Source organism: Trifolium pratense, linkage group LG1 (assembly GCF_020283565.1).
Source record: "Trifolium pratense cultivar HEN17-A07 linkage group LG1, ARS_RC_1.1, whole genome shotgun sequence".
NCBI lineage: Eukaryota > Viridiplantae > Streptophyta > Magnoliopsida > Fabales > Fabaceae > Trifolium > Trifolium pratense.
In genome coordinates this window covers 19,872,768-19,891,800 of record NC_060059.1, presented here as the reverse complement: position 1 = coordinate 19,891,800, position 19,033 = coordinate 19,872,768, and the positions used below count along the sequence as shown (strand labels likewise).

At 33.4% G+C, this 19,033-nt stretch overlaps 2 protein-coding genes across 3 annotated transcripts; one reads left to right on the top strand and one right to left on the bottom strand.

Moving 5' to 3' along the window:
* The first annotated feature begins 1,613 nt into the window (after positions 1-1,613).
* LOC123884640 (sulfate transporter 3.1-like) lies at positions 1,614-10,162 on the top strand. The gene is made up of 12 exons (XM_045933785.1): positions 1,614-2,287; positions 3,169-3,376; positions 4,686-4,857; positions 5,220-5,285; positions 6,504-6,617; positions 7,296-7,412; positions 8,291-8,417; positions 8,509-8,795; positions 8,902-9,092; positions 9,188-9,273; positions 9,550-9,626; positions 9,738-10,162. The coding sequence occupies exons 1-12, from the start codon at positions 1,936-1,938 to the stop codon at positions 9,921-9,923; spliced, it is 1,983 nt and encodes a 660-aa protein (XP_045789741.1). The 5' UTR covers positions 1,614-1,935; the 3' UTR covers positions 9,924-10,162.
* Positions 10,163-10,798: 636 nt separating this feature from the next.
* On the bottom strand, positions 10,799-19,033 carry LOC123902723 (protein NETWORKED 1D-like). 2 transcript variants are annotated; one of them, XM_045952510.1, is made up of 6 exons: positions 18,522-18,928; positions 18,039-18,123; positions 17,596-17,822; positions 12,492-16,693; positions 12,113-12,139; positions 10,799-12,079 (listed from the first exon to the last, which is right to left on the bottom strand). In XM_045952510.1, the coding sequence occupies exons 3-6, from the start codon at positions 17,696-17,698 to the stop codon at positions 11,108-11,110; spliced, it is 5,304 nt and encodes a 1,767-aa protein (XP_045808466.1). In that variant the 5' UTR covers positions 17,699-17,822; positions 18,039-18,123; positions 18,522-18,928; the 3' UTR covers positions 10,799-11,107. The 2 variants fall into 2 exon arrangements, with proteins under 2 accessions (XP_045808466.1, XP_045808465.1); XM_045952509.1 differs by having other exon boundaries at positions 10,799-12,139; positions 18,522-19,033.

The window sequence follows — 19,033 nt, the reverse complement described above, 5'->3', positions numbered from 1 at the left end:
TGCTACTATTTGCTAGGATTCCCCAAATTTCAAACTCAAACAAGATGCGTGAGCTTCATTGATTTTGCTTCCACACATTGTTTGTTACCCAAATTATTACTACTCCGTGTAAAATGTAGTATTAGTAATCTTTATGGGACTGATGGTTTTTTCAATATCTACAAACAAAATCGTCTTACATCGTGTAAAATGTATTATTTATTAATCTTAATGAATGATGTAATTTATTAATTCAAATACTCCTACTCATCTATCCCTCTGTCCTATAAGCAAAAACAAAGTTTTCACACTTATTAAGAAAAGTTGAATATGATAATTTAAAGTATGATTTTTTGTGTTTTTCTTGAAATAAGTTTCATTGGAATATGTAAAAAGAATTTTTATTGGTTATTGATTATGAGAAAAATAAGAGAGAGTAAATTAAATGCAATTTGCATTAAATTTCATGAGAATAAGTAAAAGTAAACCTTGAAAATGATAAAAGTAAATTACTTTTGCTTATAATTTGGGACAAGAAAAAGTGATTTTTTTTCTTCTTATAATATGGGCGGAGTATATATATATATTTCATTATCCATGTGAGTTTAGTTTAGTTGGTAGAATGTCATATTTATATACAAAAGTCGAAGTTCGAACCACGTACATCTCACTTATCTACTAAAGATGTAGTTCTTCCCCACTAGGCTATCCAACAAAGGAAAAAAAGAAGAATAGATAAATTCCTGCCGATGCATATAAATTGTGATGCCTCTATTAAGTAGTTGAAAATTTCATTTATTCTTTCTAATCTTATATATAAGCAAAGTTTTATTTTTTTAGATTATTTAATAATTAATTCAATAATTTATTGTATCAAGTCTATAATATAAATTAATCTAAAAGCTCAAAATTTGTTTTTATATATATATATATGGTGAGTTCTAACATGGAAGACTTGATGAAGTCTTCCATGGTGCACAAGTAGTAAAAAACATCATAACGAATACGAATTTTACAAAATTCACTGTTGGATTAAAAGTTTATATCATATAGATCATCCATAATTTTTTTTAAAGAAATTAAAAATCATTTGATATGTCATTGAGACTAATCAAGATTAACGGTATTTAATAAAAATCCATAAACCGTTAATTTTGATCGGTCTCAATAACATATCAAATGATTTTTAATGTCTTTAAAAAAATTTATGGATGATTTATCAATCCAACGGTGGATTTTGTAAAATTTGTATTCGTTACGATGTTTTTGACTACTTGTGCACCATGGAAGACTTCATCAAGTCTTCCATGTTAGCCAAAGCCTATATATATATATATATATATATATATATATATATATAGATAGATAGATAGATAGATAGATAGATAGAGAGGTATTAGTATAAAATTGATCACCCATATTACAAAGTAGAAAATAGCCACTAGGTGGCATGTCCAAAAATATTCCCAATCCTATTCAAAGAATACAAATGTGGGATGTTTGGGTATCCTCCCCACTAACAACCTTTACATGATTTCTAGACGTGGACCCTCATACCCACTAAAAATTTCAACATAATTAACTCAAAATGAAAATGATAATAATACCCAAATATTGCTCATAAAAACCATTATATAAAGCCATGTTATCAAGAATAACCATGTATCTCAACACCACCTTATCACCCTTCATTATAGCTCCTCACTTGTTCCTTTAGCCCTTTCTAATTCCTCTCAATTCTCAATCACTTAATTCAACCGTGCTTATTGAGTCAACAAATATTGTTCACAATATATGTTTTAATTGTAGCACATTCAAAAAGTATATGATACCATAATCATAATAAAAATAGGCACACACATATATATATAAGTAGCATAATTTTATATAATTATTTAAATTGTTCATATATAATTTTTTTTTTTTTAAACTCAGCATCCAGCTCAAGAATCGACTATGGGTAACGTAGACTATGATTACCCTTGTTCGGGAATGAACAACGTTGATGAGAATCATGTGCAACGTGTGGAAATTCCACCTCCTCAACCATTTTTGAAATCTTTGAAGTATTCAATGAAAGAAACTTTCTTTCCAGATGATCCTTTGAGGAGGTTTAAGAATCAACCAGCTTCTAAAAAGTTTGTGCTTGGTCTTCAATATTTCTTCCCTATATTTGAATGGGCACCAAGTTACACTTTTCAGTTCTTGAAATCTGATCTCATAGCTGGCATCACTATTGCTAGTTTGGCTATTCCTCAAGGCATTAGCTATGCCAAACTTGCCAACCTCCCCCCAATTCTTGGACTATGTGAGTATTATTATTAGTGTTAATTCATTAATTTAATTATCCATAATACTTGATTTTTTTTACTAAATAAAATTTATTACTATAATTCGTAACAAAATGTTTTCAAAACCAAACCGGTTGTTAAACCAGTATAGTGTTAGTTCAGACAGTTTGACTAGTTGGATTATTTGTTTTGATTTTTCAAACATTTTTTTACGAAAACAAAACTATCTCATATCATTAAAAACAACATTGTAATATATTTTTTTTTTACTAATCAATAATATAAATTATTGAAAAAATAAAATTTGTCCAAAATATTTTGTTGCTAGATTTATTGAGAGAATCTAAAGATTGAGAATTCATGTTTTTTTTTTTGAGATATTCTAATATGTACCTCAAAAAAAATGTATAATGATGAATCTTTATAATTTTTAGCAAGAAAATAAATTGTATAACTAAAAAATGAGAAGTAGATATAATATTTTATTAAAATTTACTAAATAATAGGTGAGTGAGTAACTCAACTGATTTGAATTAAGGGTTAAAGATTTAAGACGTAAAGGACTCGAATTCATATCCCGATGAAGAAGAAATACTGCCGTTTCAAAAAATTTACTAAATTTATAAGAGTTCATATTTGATGTTAATTTTTTGAGGTTGATATAACCTTTTTCTTCAAGACATATACTCCCTCCGGATATAATTATAAGCAAAAATCACTTTTTAGTTTCATTGAAAAAATAATGTATCCAGTCTATGTTATTGACCAATACATTACTAATTGTATTCGGAGGGAGTATATATCTTGCTAATTTAACTTTTTGTTTTTATCAACGCAGCCCTATTCATGCATAATTAAATATTTATATATGTTATGACTATTTATTCATATTGTGTAGATTCGAGTTTTATACCACCTTTGATTTATGCTATGATGGGTAGTTCAAGGGATTTGGCAGTTGGAACAGTGGCAGTTGGATCTCTTTTGATGGGTTCCATGTTGGGAAATGTGGTTAATCCTAATGAAAACCCAAAGCTTTTTCTCCACCTTGCTTTCACAGCTACATTCTTTGCTGGGGTTTTGCAAGCTTCATTGGGTCTCTTTAGGTAACAAATTCTACAAATCAATAACTAATAATTAATTAATACACCTCTAAAGATCATTGAAAAGTAGTAATGTGTCTAAATAAAGTAATATGTTGTCACTTGTCATGAAGTAAATTACTTTTTTTTTGTTTTTTGAATGAATAAAGTAAATTACTATTGAGATTATCAAATGTTACTATGTTACTGGATACGGAAAAATAAATAAAATAATAGGAATATGGAAAAGTTAAGAATATTTTTATATCCCAAAGGCATGGCAATATTTTCTGCCTCCTTTTTGTGTTTTGTCTTGTAGAAAGATATTGCCACTTTGCACTATGCAATGAGATTCTCCTCATTTCACATCACATATAAGTAATTATTATAAGAGTAGATAGATTATACTCTCATCTCCTATAAGATCTTTATATATACAACAATATATTTTTTCTCTCTCCCTCTTTTTAAGTAAGGTAATCCATTGCATTTTTTCAAAAATAATAAAAATGATACAACTAGGAGATAATAAAAAATATTATGGGTAGACCATAACTCAGACGCTCGAGCAAGATTATGAGTGAGTTTATTGGTTTATCTTTAAATGAAAAATATGTTGTACCTAGCATTTAAAGAGAGAAGGGGTGTACATGTGGATGACAGAGTACTTTAGCTCATTTTTATACATACAATCATTAGTTATCGCATTCATAACCCGTTGAAAATTACTTTTAAAGATGATCCTTTCAAAGACATTAGACAAAAATAACGGCTACGGTGTGCTTCAAAGCCGCGGCTTCGTATTCGATTGTTTTAATATCAAAAGGTCATATCATAGTATGACCTTGAACAAATAAACCCAAGCTAAAAATCTGATATCATATTCTAATTAAAAACTTTTCTTTAGTAGAGACATACCAAGAGTGTTGCAGCGCCAATTATAATCACTAATCAATCATGTTAGAGAGATTTTTTATTCTCAGTTCCCTCCTCACTCGAGAGAATTTTAAATTATATTTTTCTCCCTTCTTATATTAAAAGCTATATTTTTCTCCCTTAATAAAATCTACACTTTTTTCTAAATAAAATTACACTTCCTTCACTTGAGAGAAGTTTGAATCATGGATTTCCTTCTCATCTTCTTCTTCAACCACTTCTAAAATTACACTCTCCCCGCTTGAGAGAAGTTTTAGCGTCTATTAAATTTATTAATTGAACCGTAAAATTAGAAATTATTAAATAAATCAATTCTTGAGTATGAGATAGATAGTTATATCTGAATTTCCTATAATATTATTGATGGTAATAATATATATAAGAAGTGGTGGTGCAGGTTAGGGTTTATAGTGGATTTCCTGTCACATGCAACTATAGTAGGATTCATGGGAGGAGCAGCCACGGTGGTGTGTCTGCAGCAGCTGAAATCGATACTAGGACTTGAACATTTCACCCATGCTGCTGATCTTGTATCAGTCATGCGCTCTGTTTTTACCCAAATTCATCACGTACGTATAATTCTATACTTTTCAAGTTACATTATTTACTTAGTTTTTTTTGAGAAATTATTTACTTAGTTATCAAGTTAAATTATTGTCAAGTAGGATATATATTAATCAAATTTTGTCATCGCGAGCAAGCTCAACAGGTAAAACATTGCATATAACATGCAGATAACGAGTTTGAACCATGACTAACTTATTTAACTTAAAAAGCAAAATTACAGCTACTAGAGAGCACAAAAAAAAAGTAGTTCTCAAGTTTTAAATTAAGTTTAATTAAATTTGGTAGGATGTCATGTAACGTCTCTGACTTAGATTTTGACTCCAATCAAAAATTTGTTTCCTTATTTATTTATTTGGTTATTCAGTGGAGGTGGGAAAGCGCAGTGTTGGGATTTTGCTTCATTTTCTTTCTCCTTGTCACAAGATACTTCGTAAGTACTACCTACCTAACACATATTCATTTGCATAAACTATAAACTATAACGTTTACTCTAACATGCAGCACTTGATTAAATTAATCAAGTGGTGCATGATGAACAAGTTAGCAATTATATTATAACGAATACGAATTTTACAAAATCCACCGTTAGATTGAAAGTTTATATCATATATATCATCTATAAAAATTTTGAAAAAAATTAAAAATTATTTAATATGTCATCGAGACCCATTAAAATTAACGGTAGTTAATAAAAAATCATAAACTGTTAATCTTGATGGGTCTCAATGACGTATCAAATGATTTTCAATTTTTTTCATTTTTTTTATAAATGATCTATACGATATAAACTTTCAATCCAATAGTGAATTTTATAAAATTTGTATTCGTTATAATGTTATCATCCACTTGTGCACCGTAGAAGACTTTCTCCACTTGTGCATGTTAGACTTGCCCATGTTTACTATTCAATTTTTTTCTCCAGTAATCTAGTGGTTAGAAACTCCACCTTTAAGATGGATAAATAGGGTGTTCGGGGCTCGAATTTCAGCTACTACATATAATATGCGACGTCCCTTACCAAATAAGCTAAGCTCGTGGGGACCTATTCAATTTTTTAATATATGTAAAAAAAATATCAGTGCAAGCTTACAAAAGTATTAATTAATTACTAATATTATCAATTCCATTTGAAAACTTGCATGATCTAGATTTCTTTGGTTGCTCAACCTTCTCCCCCAAAAACCATATGTTTACATCAAGAGCCGTGACTATGACTATGAACAGATTAAATTAATTAGATACATCTAACCTTGTCATTTCTTTTTCCTAGCTTGCATTAATTATTTTGCTAGATGTCTCTGGAAATGGAATTTAAAATCAGCTTTGATTGAGATCAATTTCTTCCCTAGCTAGTTACTTTTAGTGATAATTTAGATTAAAGTCAACAAATTTTTTCAGCTGCAATTGACGTTAATTATATTTATATCATTTGTTCATGCAGCCATGACAAAAGTAGCTAGCTAGTAGTATCATACTGTATCCTATAAATTACTATTAATATATGATAAAAAAGTATAAAACTACTATTCCATCTATCATACAATTATTTACCCTTTAAAATTGAAATTGATGTTTTGTAAAAAAAAAAAAAAAAAAAAATTTGAATTGATGTAAAGGTGGTTAATTTGTGACGTTAATTGAAATGCAGAGCAAAAAACAACCAAAGTTCTTTTGGGTGTCAGCAATGACGCCGTTGGCATCCGTTATATTGGGAAGCTTGTTGGTTTATTTCACTCACGCAGAGAACCACGGCGTTCAAGTGGTGAGTCAGCATTTCTTTGATTATTATTATTTTATGTCATCTCAGGTGTAAGACACGTTAGCTCAAATGTATTTTATGCGAGTTTTTATGTGCCGAAATAATATTTCTCTTAGTATGATTAGTTACCAAAAAATATGATTTTATCAAATTATTAGGTATAAATTATATTTAATGAATTTGCATAGTATATCTTTGTCACAACGCACTTATTCAAAGCACATAACCAAACAGTGTTTGAGTGGTATTGGGTCCAACCAATAGCACCCATGTTCAATGAGTATTCTTATCCTGTAGGACATGCTCATGAATCATTCTTCTAAAACCATCACCACATATACTCCACACTAATAATAATTAAAAAATCTTTTATTGTAAACAAATAATAATTAAAAAATCTTTTATTATAGTACATTACACTTCATGATGCAGCTATAACTGCGTCATGCAGTTATAGCAATGAGCCGTCCAATCTGAATTGAATGGCTGAAATTGATTACTATGAAATTTTTTGACAGTAATGAATTCTGATCCGTGATTGTTCAAAGTACATCTTGATCTTGATATTAAACATGCACCAAGTAAAATGCTACTATTATTTTTCTATTTTTGAGGAATTATCTATAGAAAAAGGTAAGGATCTGATTCTGATTGGCATGCACATGTTGTTTAAATTTTCAGATAGGAGAATTGAAAAAAGGACTAAATCCACCATCACTCACAGAATTGGTGTTTGTGTCACCATATATGACCACAGCTATCAAAACTGGACTTATTGTTGGCATTATTGCTCTTGCAGTAAGTACTATATATCTCCCTTCAAATTCAATATTTCCTTTATTGTCTAATACACTTTGTTACACATGTAACATGTGACATGTGACTTAACATGTGTGAACAACATAATAAAGACACACCCCAACTCTAAAATGTCACATCCTTTTACCAAAGAATAATAATAAAAGGAAACTAGACAAGGAAATAACTAACTTTATATTTTAGTGGAACTTTTTTTGTGTGTGTCAAATTCTATCATATGGTCCTCCTCATTTGATGACAATTATTTGCACATAAGTCAAATTGTGTCTTCAAGGGACAAAATTACTTAAATGCACACCAGATCACATGACCTTCATCAATAGTCATAAAGCATTGTCTTTCTGTCTATTTTGATAAACAACTTAATTTGGTGCTTATTAAGTTCTTATGGCATAATCATTTATCGTAGAGTCAAACTATTTTTCTATGAATTATAAACTGTTTTCATAAGCTATTAATGGCTGTCTAAAATTATGTTTGCTCTATTGTCTGTTTTGCTCTCCTTTTGTGAGTGCAAAACTTGCACTATGCGTAGAGTCAATAATGGATGTTACCTGGTTGATCCTGCCAGTAGTCATATCCTGTATAACTTATAGAAATAAGCCAAATCACTTATCATATAAAGTCAAACTGTTTTCGTAAGCTGTTATGTAGAACTTATAGAAATAAGCCAGAAGAAGCTTATGGACATATCATAAAATGATTCATTTAGCTCGCCCAAACGGTCGCATGTGAAATGTCTTTCTTCCAATTAACTGTCAAAACACAAATACAATACAGAGTCCTAGATATGCTAATTTGGTTAATGTAAGATTTCAACAGGATCTTGAATGATGAATGTTGATGATATTGTTCAGGAAGGAATAGCTGTGGGAAGAAGCTTTGCAATGTATAAAAATTACAATATTGATGGAAACAAAGAGATGATAGCTATTGGAACCATGAACATAGTTGGTTCTTTCACCTCTTGCTACCTCACAACAGGTAAACATCATCACCAAATGTTAACAAAAACATATACCTTTTCTACATCAATTCCTGGCATTAATGGTATAAAAAATTATGACTCTTTCAGGGCCATTTTCGCGTTCGGCAGTGAACTACAATGCTGGATGCAAGACTGCAGCATCCAACATTGTGATGTCAATTGCAGTCATGTTGACACTGTTATTTTTGACACCTTTGTTCTATTACACTCCTCTGGTGGTACTATCAGCCATAATTGTATCTGCAATGCTTGGACTTATAGATTATGAAGCAGCCATCCATCTGTGGAAGGTTGATAAATTTGATTTTGTCGTCTGCATTAGCGCATATATCGGTGTTGTTTTTGGCAGTGTTGAAATTGGCTTAGTCATAGCGGTATGTATCAATGATCTCTTTGTTCTCACACTTCTTATGTTACTCACTTTTGAGTCTGCTGATATACAAGTTTATGAAATTAATGTGTTTTCTTATGCATATTTAGGTTGCTATATCAGTACTTCGGTTACTGCTGTTTATTGCAAGACCAAGAACATTTGTTTTGGGAAACATTCCAAACTCTATAATATACAGAAACATTGAGCATTATTCAAATGCAAATCGTGTTCCCGGAATCCTAATTTTAAAGATTGATGCACCAATTTACTTTGCCAATGCAAGCTATTTAAGAGAAAGGTGAGCTACCTGAAAAGTTGGATATTTTTATCTAGCATGTAAAATATCATGGCCTAGAATAACTTGACACACAAGAAAACTGTTATATTTTATAGGATCTCAAGGTGGATTGATGAAGAGGAAGACAGAATTAAATCTACAGGGGAAACAAGTTTGAAGTATATTATAATGGATATGAGTGGTGAGTATTATTTCGGAAATATAATAAATGTATCTAGTCTATATTATAGACTAGATACAATGAACCTAACAAGGTGAATTTTGTTTATATTTTGTCACGGAGGGAGTAGTACAATAACTGAAGCATTTAAATAGATTATGCTATACCTAACCGACCTGATTAACGGGCGGAATACAATATGTACAAATAAATACAAAATGTAAAATCATTATGCAGTTAATGAAAACATGGTTATTTGAATTTTCAGTCTAACTTGCAGTGTAATTTTATTGGCAGCTGTTGGAAACATTGATACAAGTGGAATAAGCATGCTTGAAGAGATTAAGAAGATAGCTGAAAGAAGAGAGCAACAAGTAATTCTTTCTCTCATATCATTTACTAATCATGAACCAAAATTTTCTTATAGACTATTCATTGTAGCATTGTTTTTTGATCTTGAAATATTTCCATTTCTATGATTGTAGCTTGTTTTGGTCAATCCTGGAAGTGAGGTGATGAAGAAACTAAATAAATCCAACTTCCAAAAGGACACAGGTGGAAATTGGATCTATCTTACAGTGCAAGAGGCTGTTAGAGCATGTAACTTTGTGCTCCATTCAAGCAAAACAAATCCCAAAAGAGATGAATCAGAGGGTTGGAACAATGTCTAAACTATATATCTATGGATACTTTAAGGAGCTCAGAAGATTGCTTGTTTTCTTCTCAGTTATGTATTATTAGTATATTATTATTACAATATGTGGCATGAGAGTTTGTGAATCATGCCACTAAATATTTAGAGCCATAGGGAAATGAAATATGTATTGAGTCTTCAATTTTCTCAACTTGCATCCTATTTCCTAAGTTGGAAGAAATATACTACATAGATTGTTGAGTCCTTATTATGCAACAATATGGTTGTTAAACTCTTCAAGTTTAAAGCATTTACCATGAAAATTAAAAATGCCCTTTGAAAAGGTTGTGGAACTGGAACTGATTAAAGAAGGTTACTGATCATCAGTTTTCGAGTTTAAATCATTACAGTGCAAAGTGTACTGTCATACTATCTCTAGGGCCAATTAGAGATCGTTTGGGTTATAGGGGGCGCGACCCAATGTGTAAGTCAGCCCACTAGACTATGCTCGGCCTCGCCCGGATAAGCACTAGGCTAGTATGACGTGGAGCTGATTGATAGCTGACAAGGCGATGACACCCAATAGGAGGAAAATGTGGAACCGCCCTTGAGAGAACAGGGGAGATTAATTAGTAAAACATGGGAGAGGTAGACTCAGCCACTACTCCACCTTATTCTCTATATATAGGGGGATTATTCACGTATCAGAAGAAAGGGCTAAGACCTAACCTCAGAGCATTTCTGACTATAGGTATTCACATCAATAACCTTCACAAGAACACAAAGAAACAAAAATTTCAACATTATTAAGTTACACACTTATATTCAAGTACTATCAAAATATCACAATAAATCACAGAATGAAAAAAATCCTGGATTAGGATTTAGGAGTGTTGGGTGAAAACAAAATCCTTGTTTGAAGGTAAAATCTGATATGATATAAGTGACCAATCAGAAAAAAATAACTTTTTACATATTCCACTATATCCACACATGCACTAAACCAGAAATAAAGGAAGGGATTATTCAAAATTTAACATAAAAAAAAATAAGAAAAAGAAATAGCAAAGTTCCATCTTAGCCTCTTAGAAATACACGAGGCACAGAAATGTATAGCAGGATCAAAATATGATTTGTATGGCCTTAAAGCATCTATAGAAAGGAAAATATACAAACAAGAAATCTAATGTATCATATCATATGGAGAAAGTATGGTAAAAATCAATCTCCCTTGGTGGGTGGTCTTACACACGCACAAAACGGTGATTTCTTCTTCTTTTGGTGGTTGGTTCTTGTTGCACCATAGAGATAATCCCGCAGACGTACTCTCGGACTTCGATCATCCGTTCTTGTTTTATCTTTGCTTTCATTGAGTTTCAAAAGAAGAAACTGTAGTCTTTGCACCTCCAACTGAAGTTGTCCTATTTTTTCAGATCCTCTCTGCGCCTGTTCTGAAACTCTCCTCCTGCTGACATTTCCAATCTCATCTGACGCTGATTCAGCCGTTCCAGATGAAGACAATGCACCCTCTTCTACATTCTTGATCAACTTGCGGTTCGCATCAAACAACTTTGTGACGGTCTCCTGAGAAGCTTCAAGCTGCCCTTTAACCGTTTCATACTCGGAACCTTTCCCCTTTGTGCTCTTCTCAGTGCTTTCCACTTTCTTCATCAAGTCTTGTATCGTTATTTGAAGGTTTGTTAACTTCTGTGAATCAGAATCAAGTCTTTCCAAAACCTTGCTCTTGTTGCCTTCTTCACGGGGCCGTGACAATCTTCTCGAGATCTCTAACTTGTCCACGCTCAATTCCTTTTCCACCAAGTAATCTCCTGAAGGATGTTTGTTGTTGGTTTCCTTGGCTGCTCCTCTTTGACGACGATTTTCTACCGGTTCTGCCGCCATCTTCTGTGTCTTATCAGATGTTTCCCATAACTCAAGCATATGATCATCAGATTCAAGAGTTCCTCCCCTACTTACTCCATATGAGGAACATTCAGATATTTGATCAAGCATTATGTCTTTTGGCAGTACTTCAATCTCACTTACAGGATTATCTGGCCTTGACTTCCCCATCTTCTGTTCATTCTCCTTTGGTTTGAAACTTCCGTTTATATTCTTAACTGCCACTGAAATTTCATTGATCCTCCTCTGCAGGTCTTGAAAGTCAAGGAGTGGATCTGATGCCGTAACAGTATGATCTTCATCTGTATGTTGACCATTTTCAGTGTATTGGTGATTCACCAAATTTTTAACCTGGAAATGGTGATTATAGCACGAATAAAATCAAATTATATCCTTAAAAAGGCAATAATAGTTGGTTATAATAAGTTGAAAAGAAGGAAATTCATTTCGCTTTATCACAAAATCATTAAGCAATGACATGGCATAAACATAAAAGGAAGCAATAGCCAACATTTCTGTTAACAATATAGGGTTTCCATAAATAGATGGTTTCATAAAACTCAGAACAACCATTTGTCAAAACCCAAATGCACAGAATGTTTTTATACAATAAAACAAAACCATTTCTTCCTAACAACATAAAGTATTATTTAGTTGAAAAATGATAAGTATTTTACAGAAGTCTAAAATAATATGTTAATACCTCCGGTTTTTCATGTTTTGCATGTCCAAGAGTCTGCATCTCCAGAGTTGTTACACAATCATTCAAAGCACCAATAGCTGGGACATAAGCAGCTAATTGATCATAGAGTCTCCCGTTTTCACCTTGCAACTTGCTAACTAATTCTTTCAGCGGTTCACTTTCCATGTCTTTCGACTTGTTTGTGTGCTCAAGATCCTCGCATGTATCAGCTAGCTCACTGGCCTTCCCTTCAAATAGTGTTTCATTGACAACAGAAATCTGCAGTTCAGCATAGAGTGCTGCAGCCTGAGTTTCCCATTGTTCAATCTCATTCATACGTTCATGCACTTCGTGACTTAGCTTCTTTTCCTTCAGTTTAGTTTCTTCAAGTTCTTGGTGTAGGCACTTCATTTCAGACTCCAGTTTCTGGTTCGCTTCGTGAAGGCATCCAAGCTCTTCATTTTGACGATCCTTGTCTGAGGACAATTTGAAAATTTGATTTGCTTGCTCTTCAAGTTTCACCTTGGCATCCTCATATCTAACCTTCAGATCTTCCGCCGTTCGTTGCAATTCTTTTTTCTCAGTGTGTAAAGCATGAAACGTCTTGGCTGTTTCCAAAAGCACTTTTTCCTTTTGATTCAACATTTCCCTTTCATTACTAATCTGACAAGTCAATTGATCATTGACAGATTCAACTAAATCCAATTCAACATTTGACTTTACAAATAACTCTTTAAGATGTGAATTTTCCATTTCTGCATTTTCTAATTTCTGTGCCATTGTTTTCAATCTCGCCTCAAGGTTATTATTTTCAGAACAGAGCTTACCAAGTTCCTGACCAAACTGTCTAAGTTCCCGGAGTTTTTCAAAGATAATATTCTCGTAAACCACAGATATATTAGATTGAACTAATCTCTCATGGAACAGGACACAAATTTCTTCTTCCAAGTTACCCTTCTCCTCACCCAGATCTTTAAATCTTCCCATCAAGGAGTTTTTCTCTTCAAGTATCGTGCAACTTTCTTCCTTTAAGCTTCTGTGGCTCTTTTCAAAGTCCGATAGCTCTTTGCGTAGATTCTCTATTTCAGATGTCATTCCTTCCATTCTCTCTTCTCCTTTGCTTATTGTCAACTTCAACTCCTGATTATTTTCCAATACGTTTTGGAACTCTATTTGCAATTCAGTGAACTTCTCTGACTGTATCCTGGACTCCTCATCAAGCGCACCTTTTTCTGTCACAAGATTTTCTACCTTTAGTTGCAACTGCTCAAGAAATGTAATCAGAACTGAATTCTCAACGGCCAAGTTGTGTCTTTCATCGAAAATTGTGTCAAAAGACTTTTGTCTCTCCTTAAGTTTTCCATGTATATGGTTCAGGAGAGTTTGGTCTTCATCAAGCATATCTTCGAAGAAATTTTTGCCGTTAATGTCAAGAGTCTTCAACACCTGAAGCAGCCCAATCCTTAGTATTTTAATTTTCTCAGACAAAGAATCCACATCATATTTCTTATGAATATTTTCAGTCTCCAACTTAGAAATCATTCTGTCGGACATTTTGGACGCTTCCAAAAGACTCTGGCACTCGACTAGAAGGGAAAAGTTCTTTTTCTCCAAATCTTGGATAAACTTCTGCAAGATGAAAATTTCAATGTGAGAATGTATAGCTCTATCCAGTTCCTCATTGTATTCCTCTTTCCGGTACTTTGCATCTTCTTGCATAGTATGAATTTGCAATTCCTTGTTCGCCAGTTCATCTTCATTCAACTTCACAACTCTGCAATGTTCTTCCCTTTGGGAATATAGGGAAACCAATAGCTCTTCCACCTTTTTAAGTGCAGACTCCCTTTCTCCTTTTAGCTCCGAATGCATTAATTCCAATTCACTGTGTTGTTTTTCAAGATCTTTCAGTGTTTGGTGTGTTGTGTTCAACTGTGTAAATAAGGCTTCTTTCTCCGAAAAGATACCGGACTTCTCATGTTCAAGTAACTGGCATGTGTCTTCTAAGATCTTGGACTTTCCTCTTAATCCATCAAGTTCAGCGTTGACATCAAATAGTGAGTTTTCCAAAAGGTTGTTATTTTCTGTGAGCTTCTCCAGCTTTTCAGTTGTGGCTTGTAATTGAGAAAACAAGGTGGCCTTCTCGGCAGCAAGAGCTGATTTCTCCACAAGCAGCGACTGGCATGTTTCTTCCAACACATTTACCTTTCCTCTGACGCTATTCAATTCAGCATTCAAGTCTGAAATGGAATTCTCTAAAACAGAATTTTTCTCCAAAAGTTTCTCCATGATTTCCAATTTTACCAAAAGAGCTGCTTTCTCATCTTTGTCGGCCTCACATGTCTCCTTCAGCTTTGAGTTCTCTTCTTGCAAATTTTTCACAGATGCGCCAAAGCACTGAGGGTCTAAGTCAGCTGACCTGACCTCCTCGATTATAGCATCGTGTTTTTTATTCATATCGTTAAGCTCCTCTTTAAGACAGTAAATTTCTTGCTGAAGAGCGTTTCTTTCATTAAGTCGCAGCTCAACCTCCTGTTCAAGTTTCTCTATTGTCTCTTTCAAATTCAATATCTCATCCTGCAAAGTTTTTATAGACAAAGATGAAGAAATTTTGAGCTCATTTAGAATTTTGTTTTCCTCATTCACTCTGTGCACTTCATCCTCTAGAGCCTGCTTACGTGATTCCACATTTCCGAGTATTTCCACTTTACTGTGAAAGTCAGAAGCAAGAGATCTAAGCTCTTCCTGAGATTGAGAATGCAAATGCTGAAGAGTTTGGAAAGCAGTTTCAGCCTCAATGAATCGCAGTCTCTCCTCTTGCATGCAACTCCAAAGTTTACTCAATTCTTTCTGCTTCTCATTAAGTTCTTCACTTTGAGACCCCATCTTTTGTGCCAAAGACTGTAATTCAGAATGTAGAGCGTGATTTGATGTTTCCAAAAGAACACACTTCTCCTCAGAACTATGTAACTTTTCAGCCTCTTCTTCTATCTTAGAATTTAACCTACACACCTCCTCTTCAGCACAAGAGAGTTTATGTTCCAAACTGGAAATTATCTCCAAGCATTGCTGATACCGGAGAGCAGCGTCTTCCTTCTCTTCATTAAGTTTAGTAACTTCCAGCTTCAAAACCTTGATTTCATTTTCAGCTATATTAGCTTGCTCATTAATCCTTCTAGCGTTCTCCTCAGATTCTTTTAATCTCTCCTCCAGTTTCGATATTGTCTCCAAGCACTGTTTATATTTAACAAGGGCAGCTTCCTTTTCAGCTTCTACTCGAGCAAGGTCCTGCTTCAACGACTCAACTTCAGTTTCAGCTCTAGTAGCACGTTCATTAAATTCTCCTGCATCCTTCTGAGCAAAAGAAATATTTTTCTCCAGATCGGTTATTTTCTCCAAGCATTCCTGGTACTGAAGAAGACTAGCTTCCCTTTCAGCCTGTAATTTGATTACTGCGTCCTTCAAATCTTGAACTTCGGCTTCTGCTTTGCTTGCTCGTTCATCGAGTCTTTGAGAATTCTCTTGTGCAGAAGATACTTCTGATTCAAGATTAGACAATTTCTCAACACTCTGCCGATACTGAAGCAAGCCAGCTTCCTTTTCATCTTCTAATTTGGCAAGGGCTTTTTTCAAGGCCAAAATTTCTGCTTCAGCTTTTGTCACGCGTTCAGACTCAGACAAGACTTGATTTTTAGTGCCATGGCTTCCATTGTTTTGCTCGCCACTCTCCTGTGTCTCTAAAAAATTGAGCCCCCTTCTAGCATGCCCATCTGCAAACTTTGCATGCTCTCCAGGGATGAAGAGGTCGTTGAGCTGTCTTAAACCTGTCTTGTTCAAAGAAGAATTAGGCTCTTCACCATGCGCTCCATTTCTTTTGATAACATGAGAATCCTTTTCTGAATCCTCTGAGTCAACAAATGCATGCGAAGGGTGATGTGTTTCTGGCGTGCGTGGCTCAGTCTCCATGGGCGGAACCGCAGAAAAATCATCTGTGATCATCATAGGATTTTGATTAGGAAATGCTTCAGACATGGTCCGATGGGCATGGCGGATAACTCCAGTTGCATGATCATATCTCTCAGCCAATGCTCGGTATGCCCTATAAAACTCTTCAACCATTTTCATAAGCTCTGGGCGTTTTTTATAGTACATTTCTGCTCTCCTGGCAAAGGAATCTGCATCTTCTTCAATGAGCTTAATCATTTGCTTCACCTTGACATCCATATCTGTGCAAAACAAGATATCATCGTGATAAGTACAAAGGATGGATGATAACAAAATATATATATATGATCATAACCTTCTTGGAAAATAAGCTAATAAATCATATAGCTAATAAATTATATAATTTAAGTTGTGATAAAAGAAGCAGACGTGGTTTAACATATATACAGACTACTGCACGAACTGAATGCAACTTATCCCCAAAGGAAAGAACCGACATTTTCTAAAACAAAATAAATCATGTCTCCTCATGCTTCAACATCTATAGCTATAAAAGGAAGAGAATTTAGAACAAGATTGAAAATAAGAAAGATGATTAAAATATACATGTAAATAAATACACACTTGCAGTTTTGAAAGAAAAAAAACGCGCCCATAAAAATTCATATAACGGCTTTATAAAGTCTCAACTTGAGTGCGTCATATAACTGTCAGAAAATTCCAAAGTGAAACTTAAACAGATATAGATCAGATTATACCACTTTACCAGACATTGATAAGATATACTTCTATTGTCCATTCCACAAAATACTACCACAATAATTTTAAGGCAATATAGCAGCCTCAGTAATCAAGTATGACGGCAAAAAAAAATTATGCTCAGTTAAACTTCCTTTGAAGTTTAATGTCAAAACATCAATTTCCCTTATACGATAGATAAGAAAACAACAATAAACAATCCTCGTGAGCTTAGCTCAGTTGGTAGGGACATTGCATTATATATGCTGGGGTCAGGGTTCGAACCCCGGACACCCCACTTATTCACCTTAAGGGTGGGAATTCTAGCCACTACACTATTTGTGAAGAAAAAAAAACAACAATAAAAGGTGCAACTCAATAATTGTGTTAATAAGTTAAACAGAACTACTACCAATTACCAAGTCGAAAAGATCAGAAGCGTTACCTGTAAGATTTTCTTGGAGCCATTTTGAGTTCTTAGGACTTATGTGGCTATCCCACCACCAAGAATACATTCTCCTAGAATCTGCGTGAGACCGATTTGCCATCACGGCTTTGTCTTCTGATGTTGTAGGAACTCAATCAATCCTTGAAATACATGAAGTGAAGCAAAACCTCCACATGAATATGCTTTTGACTACAAAGTCAACCAAGTCATCACAGTTTCTGCTTCTGTGTATATCCATTGGAACAAACAAAATGAAAAGATTATTGATTGCTCAGTTTCAGATAAATCAAAGTCATGATTTTTTATTTTATCAAATTGATCTGAAGGAGTAAAAACAATAAAATTGAATAACTAATCTATCTGGTCTATAATATTATAGACCAGATATTCAATGAATCTAAAAGTGAACTTTTGCTTATAACTGTGGCCGGAGGGAGTACCTGATCGGTTAAATTTGGATTTTGTTTCTCAAATTCCAAAATTGAATGAACAAAATTCTGATATTCTTGAATGAGTACAAACAACCTGATCATCCAAAAATTCAACAGAAAATGACAAAATATCAACCATCAGAATTCGGCAATTCCAACAACAACAACAACAAAAACTATAATACTTTTGTAAATCAATAATAACAGTTTTGTTTTGAAGCATTAAAAGAATACAAATCAATGATCCATTTTCAAACTGTAACCAAAATTATGATGAATTGATGATATAATAAATCAGATGGAAGGAAACCATATAACTGAAAAACTACATAATCAATCAAATCAAATTGATGAAACTGAAAATTAAAAAATAAAAACTTAAGGTCAGTGTAATAAACTGTAAACCTGAATTGAGCAGAGGAAAAGAACTCACACACACAAAAAAAAAAAAAAAAAAAAAAAAAACATAATTCATTTATGATGTTAACTCACCAAAAAGAAAGTAAAAATGAAATTTTGAACAATTGGGTTGTGATTTCCAATGGCGGCGATGAACAAGTTCAGCTCTTTTTATTTTCTCTGTTTTTCATTTTTTTTTATGTTGAATTTTATGTGTCAGTCACCCCATCCCAAGATGTTATTTAGATCTCCGTGCCTTGCGCACAAACACAGCACACAATGTTGTCTGTCTCTCTATGTTTCACTCTCTCTGTGTTTATGTTATGTTCTCTCTCTCTATTTTTTTTCTTTTTCTCTTGGCGTTTTTTTTTGTTTTTTTTGTTTTCTCTCTGCGTTTTGATTTTGGTTAGCTGGGTTGGTGGCAATCTGTCCCCTCACCAGCGAAGAGACAAATTGGCTGCAAAAGGTGGGTGGATGTGTGGGTGGTAAATTAAACTCAAATATGATTCATCGATTCTTAATATAAGAAAATTTTTATTTTTTTAGAGAGGGAGTAATATTAATCCTTCTTAAATTATCTACTTAATTTTTTATTTTATTTTTTT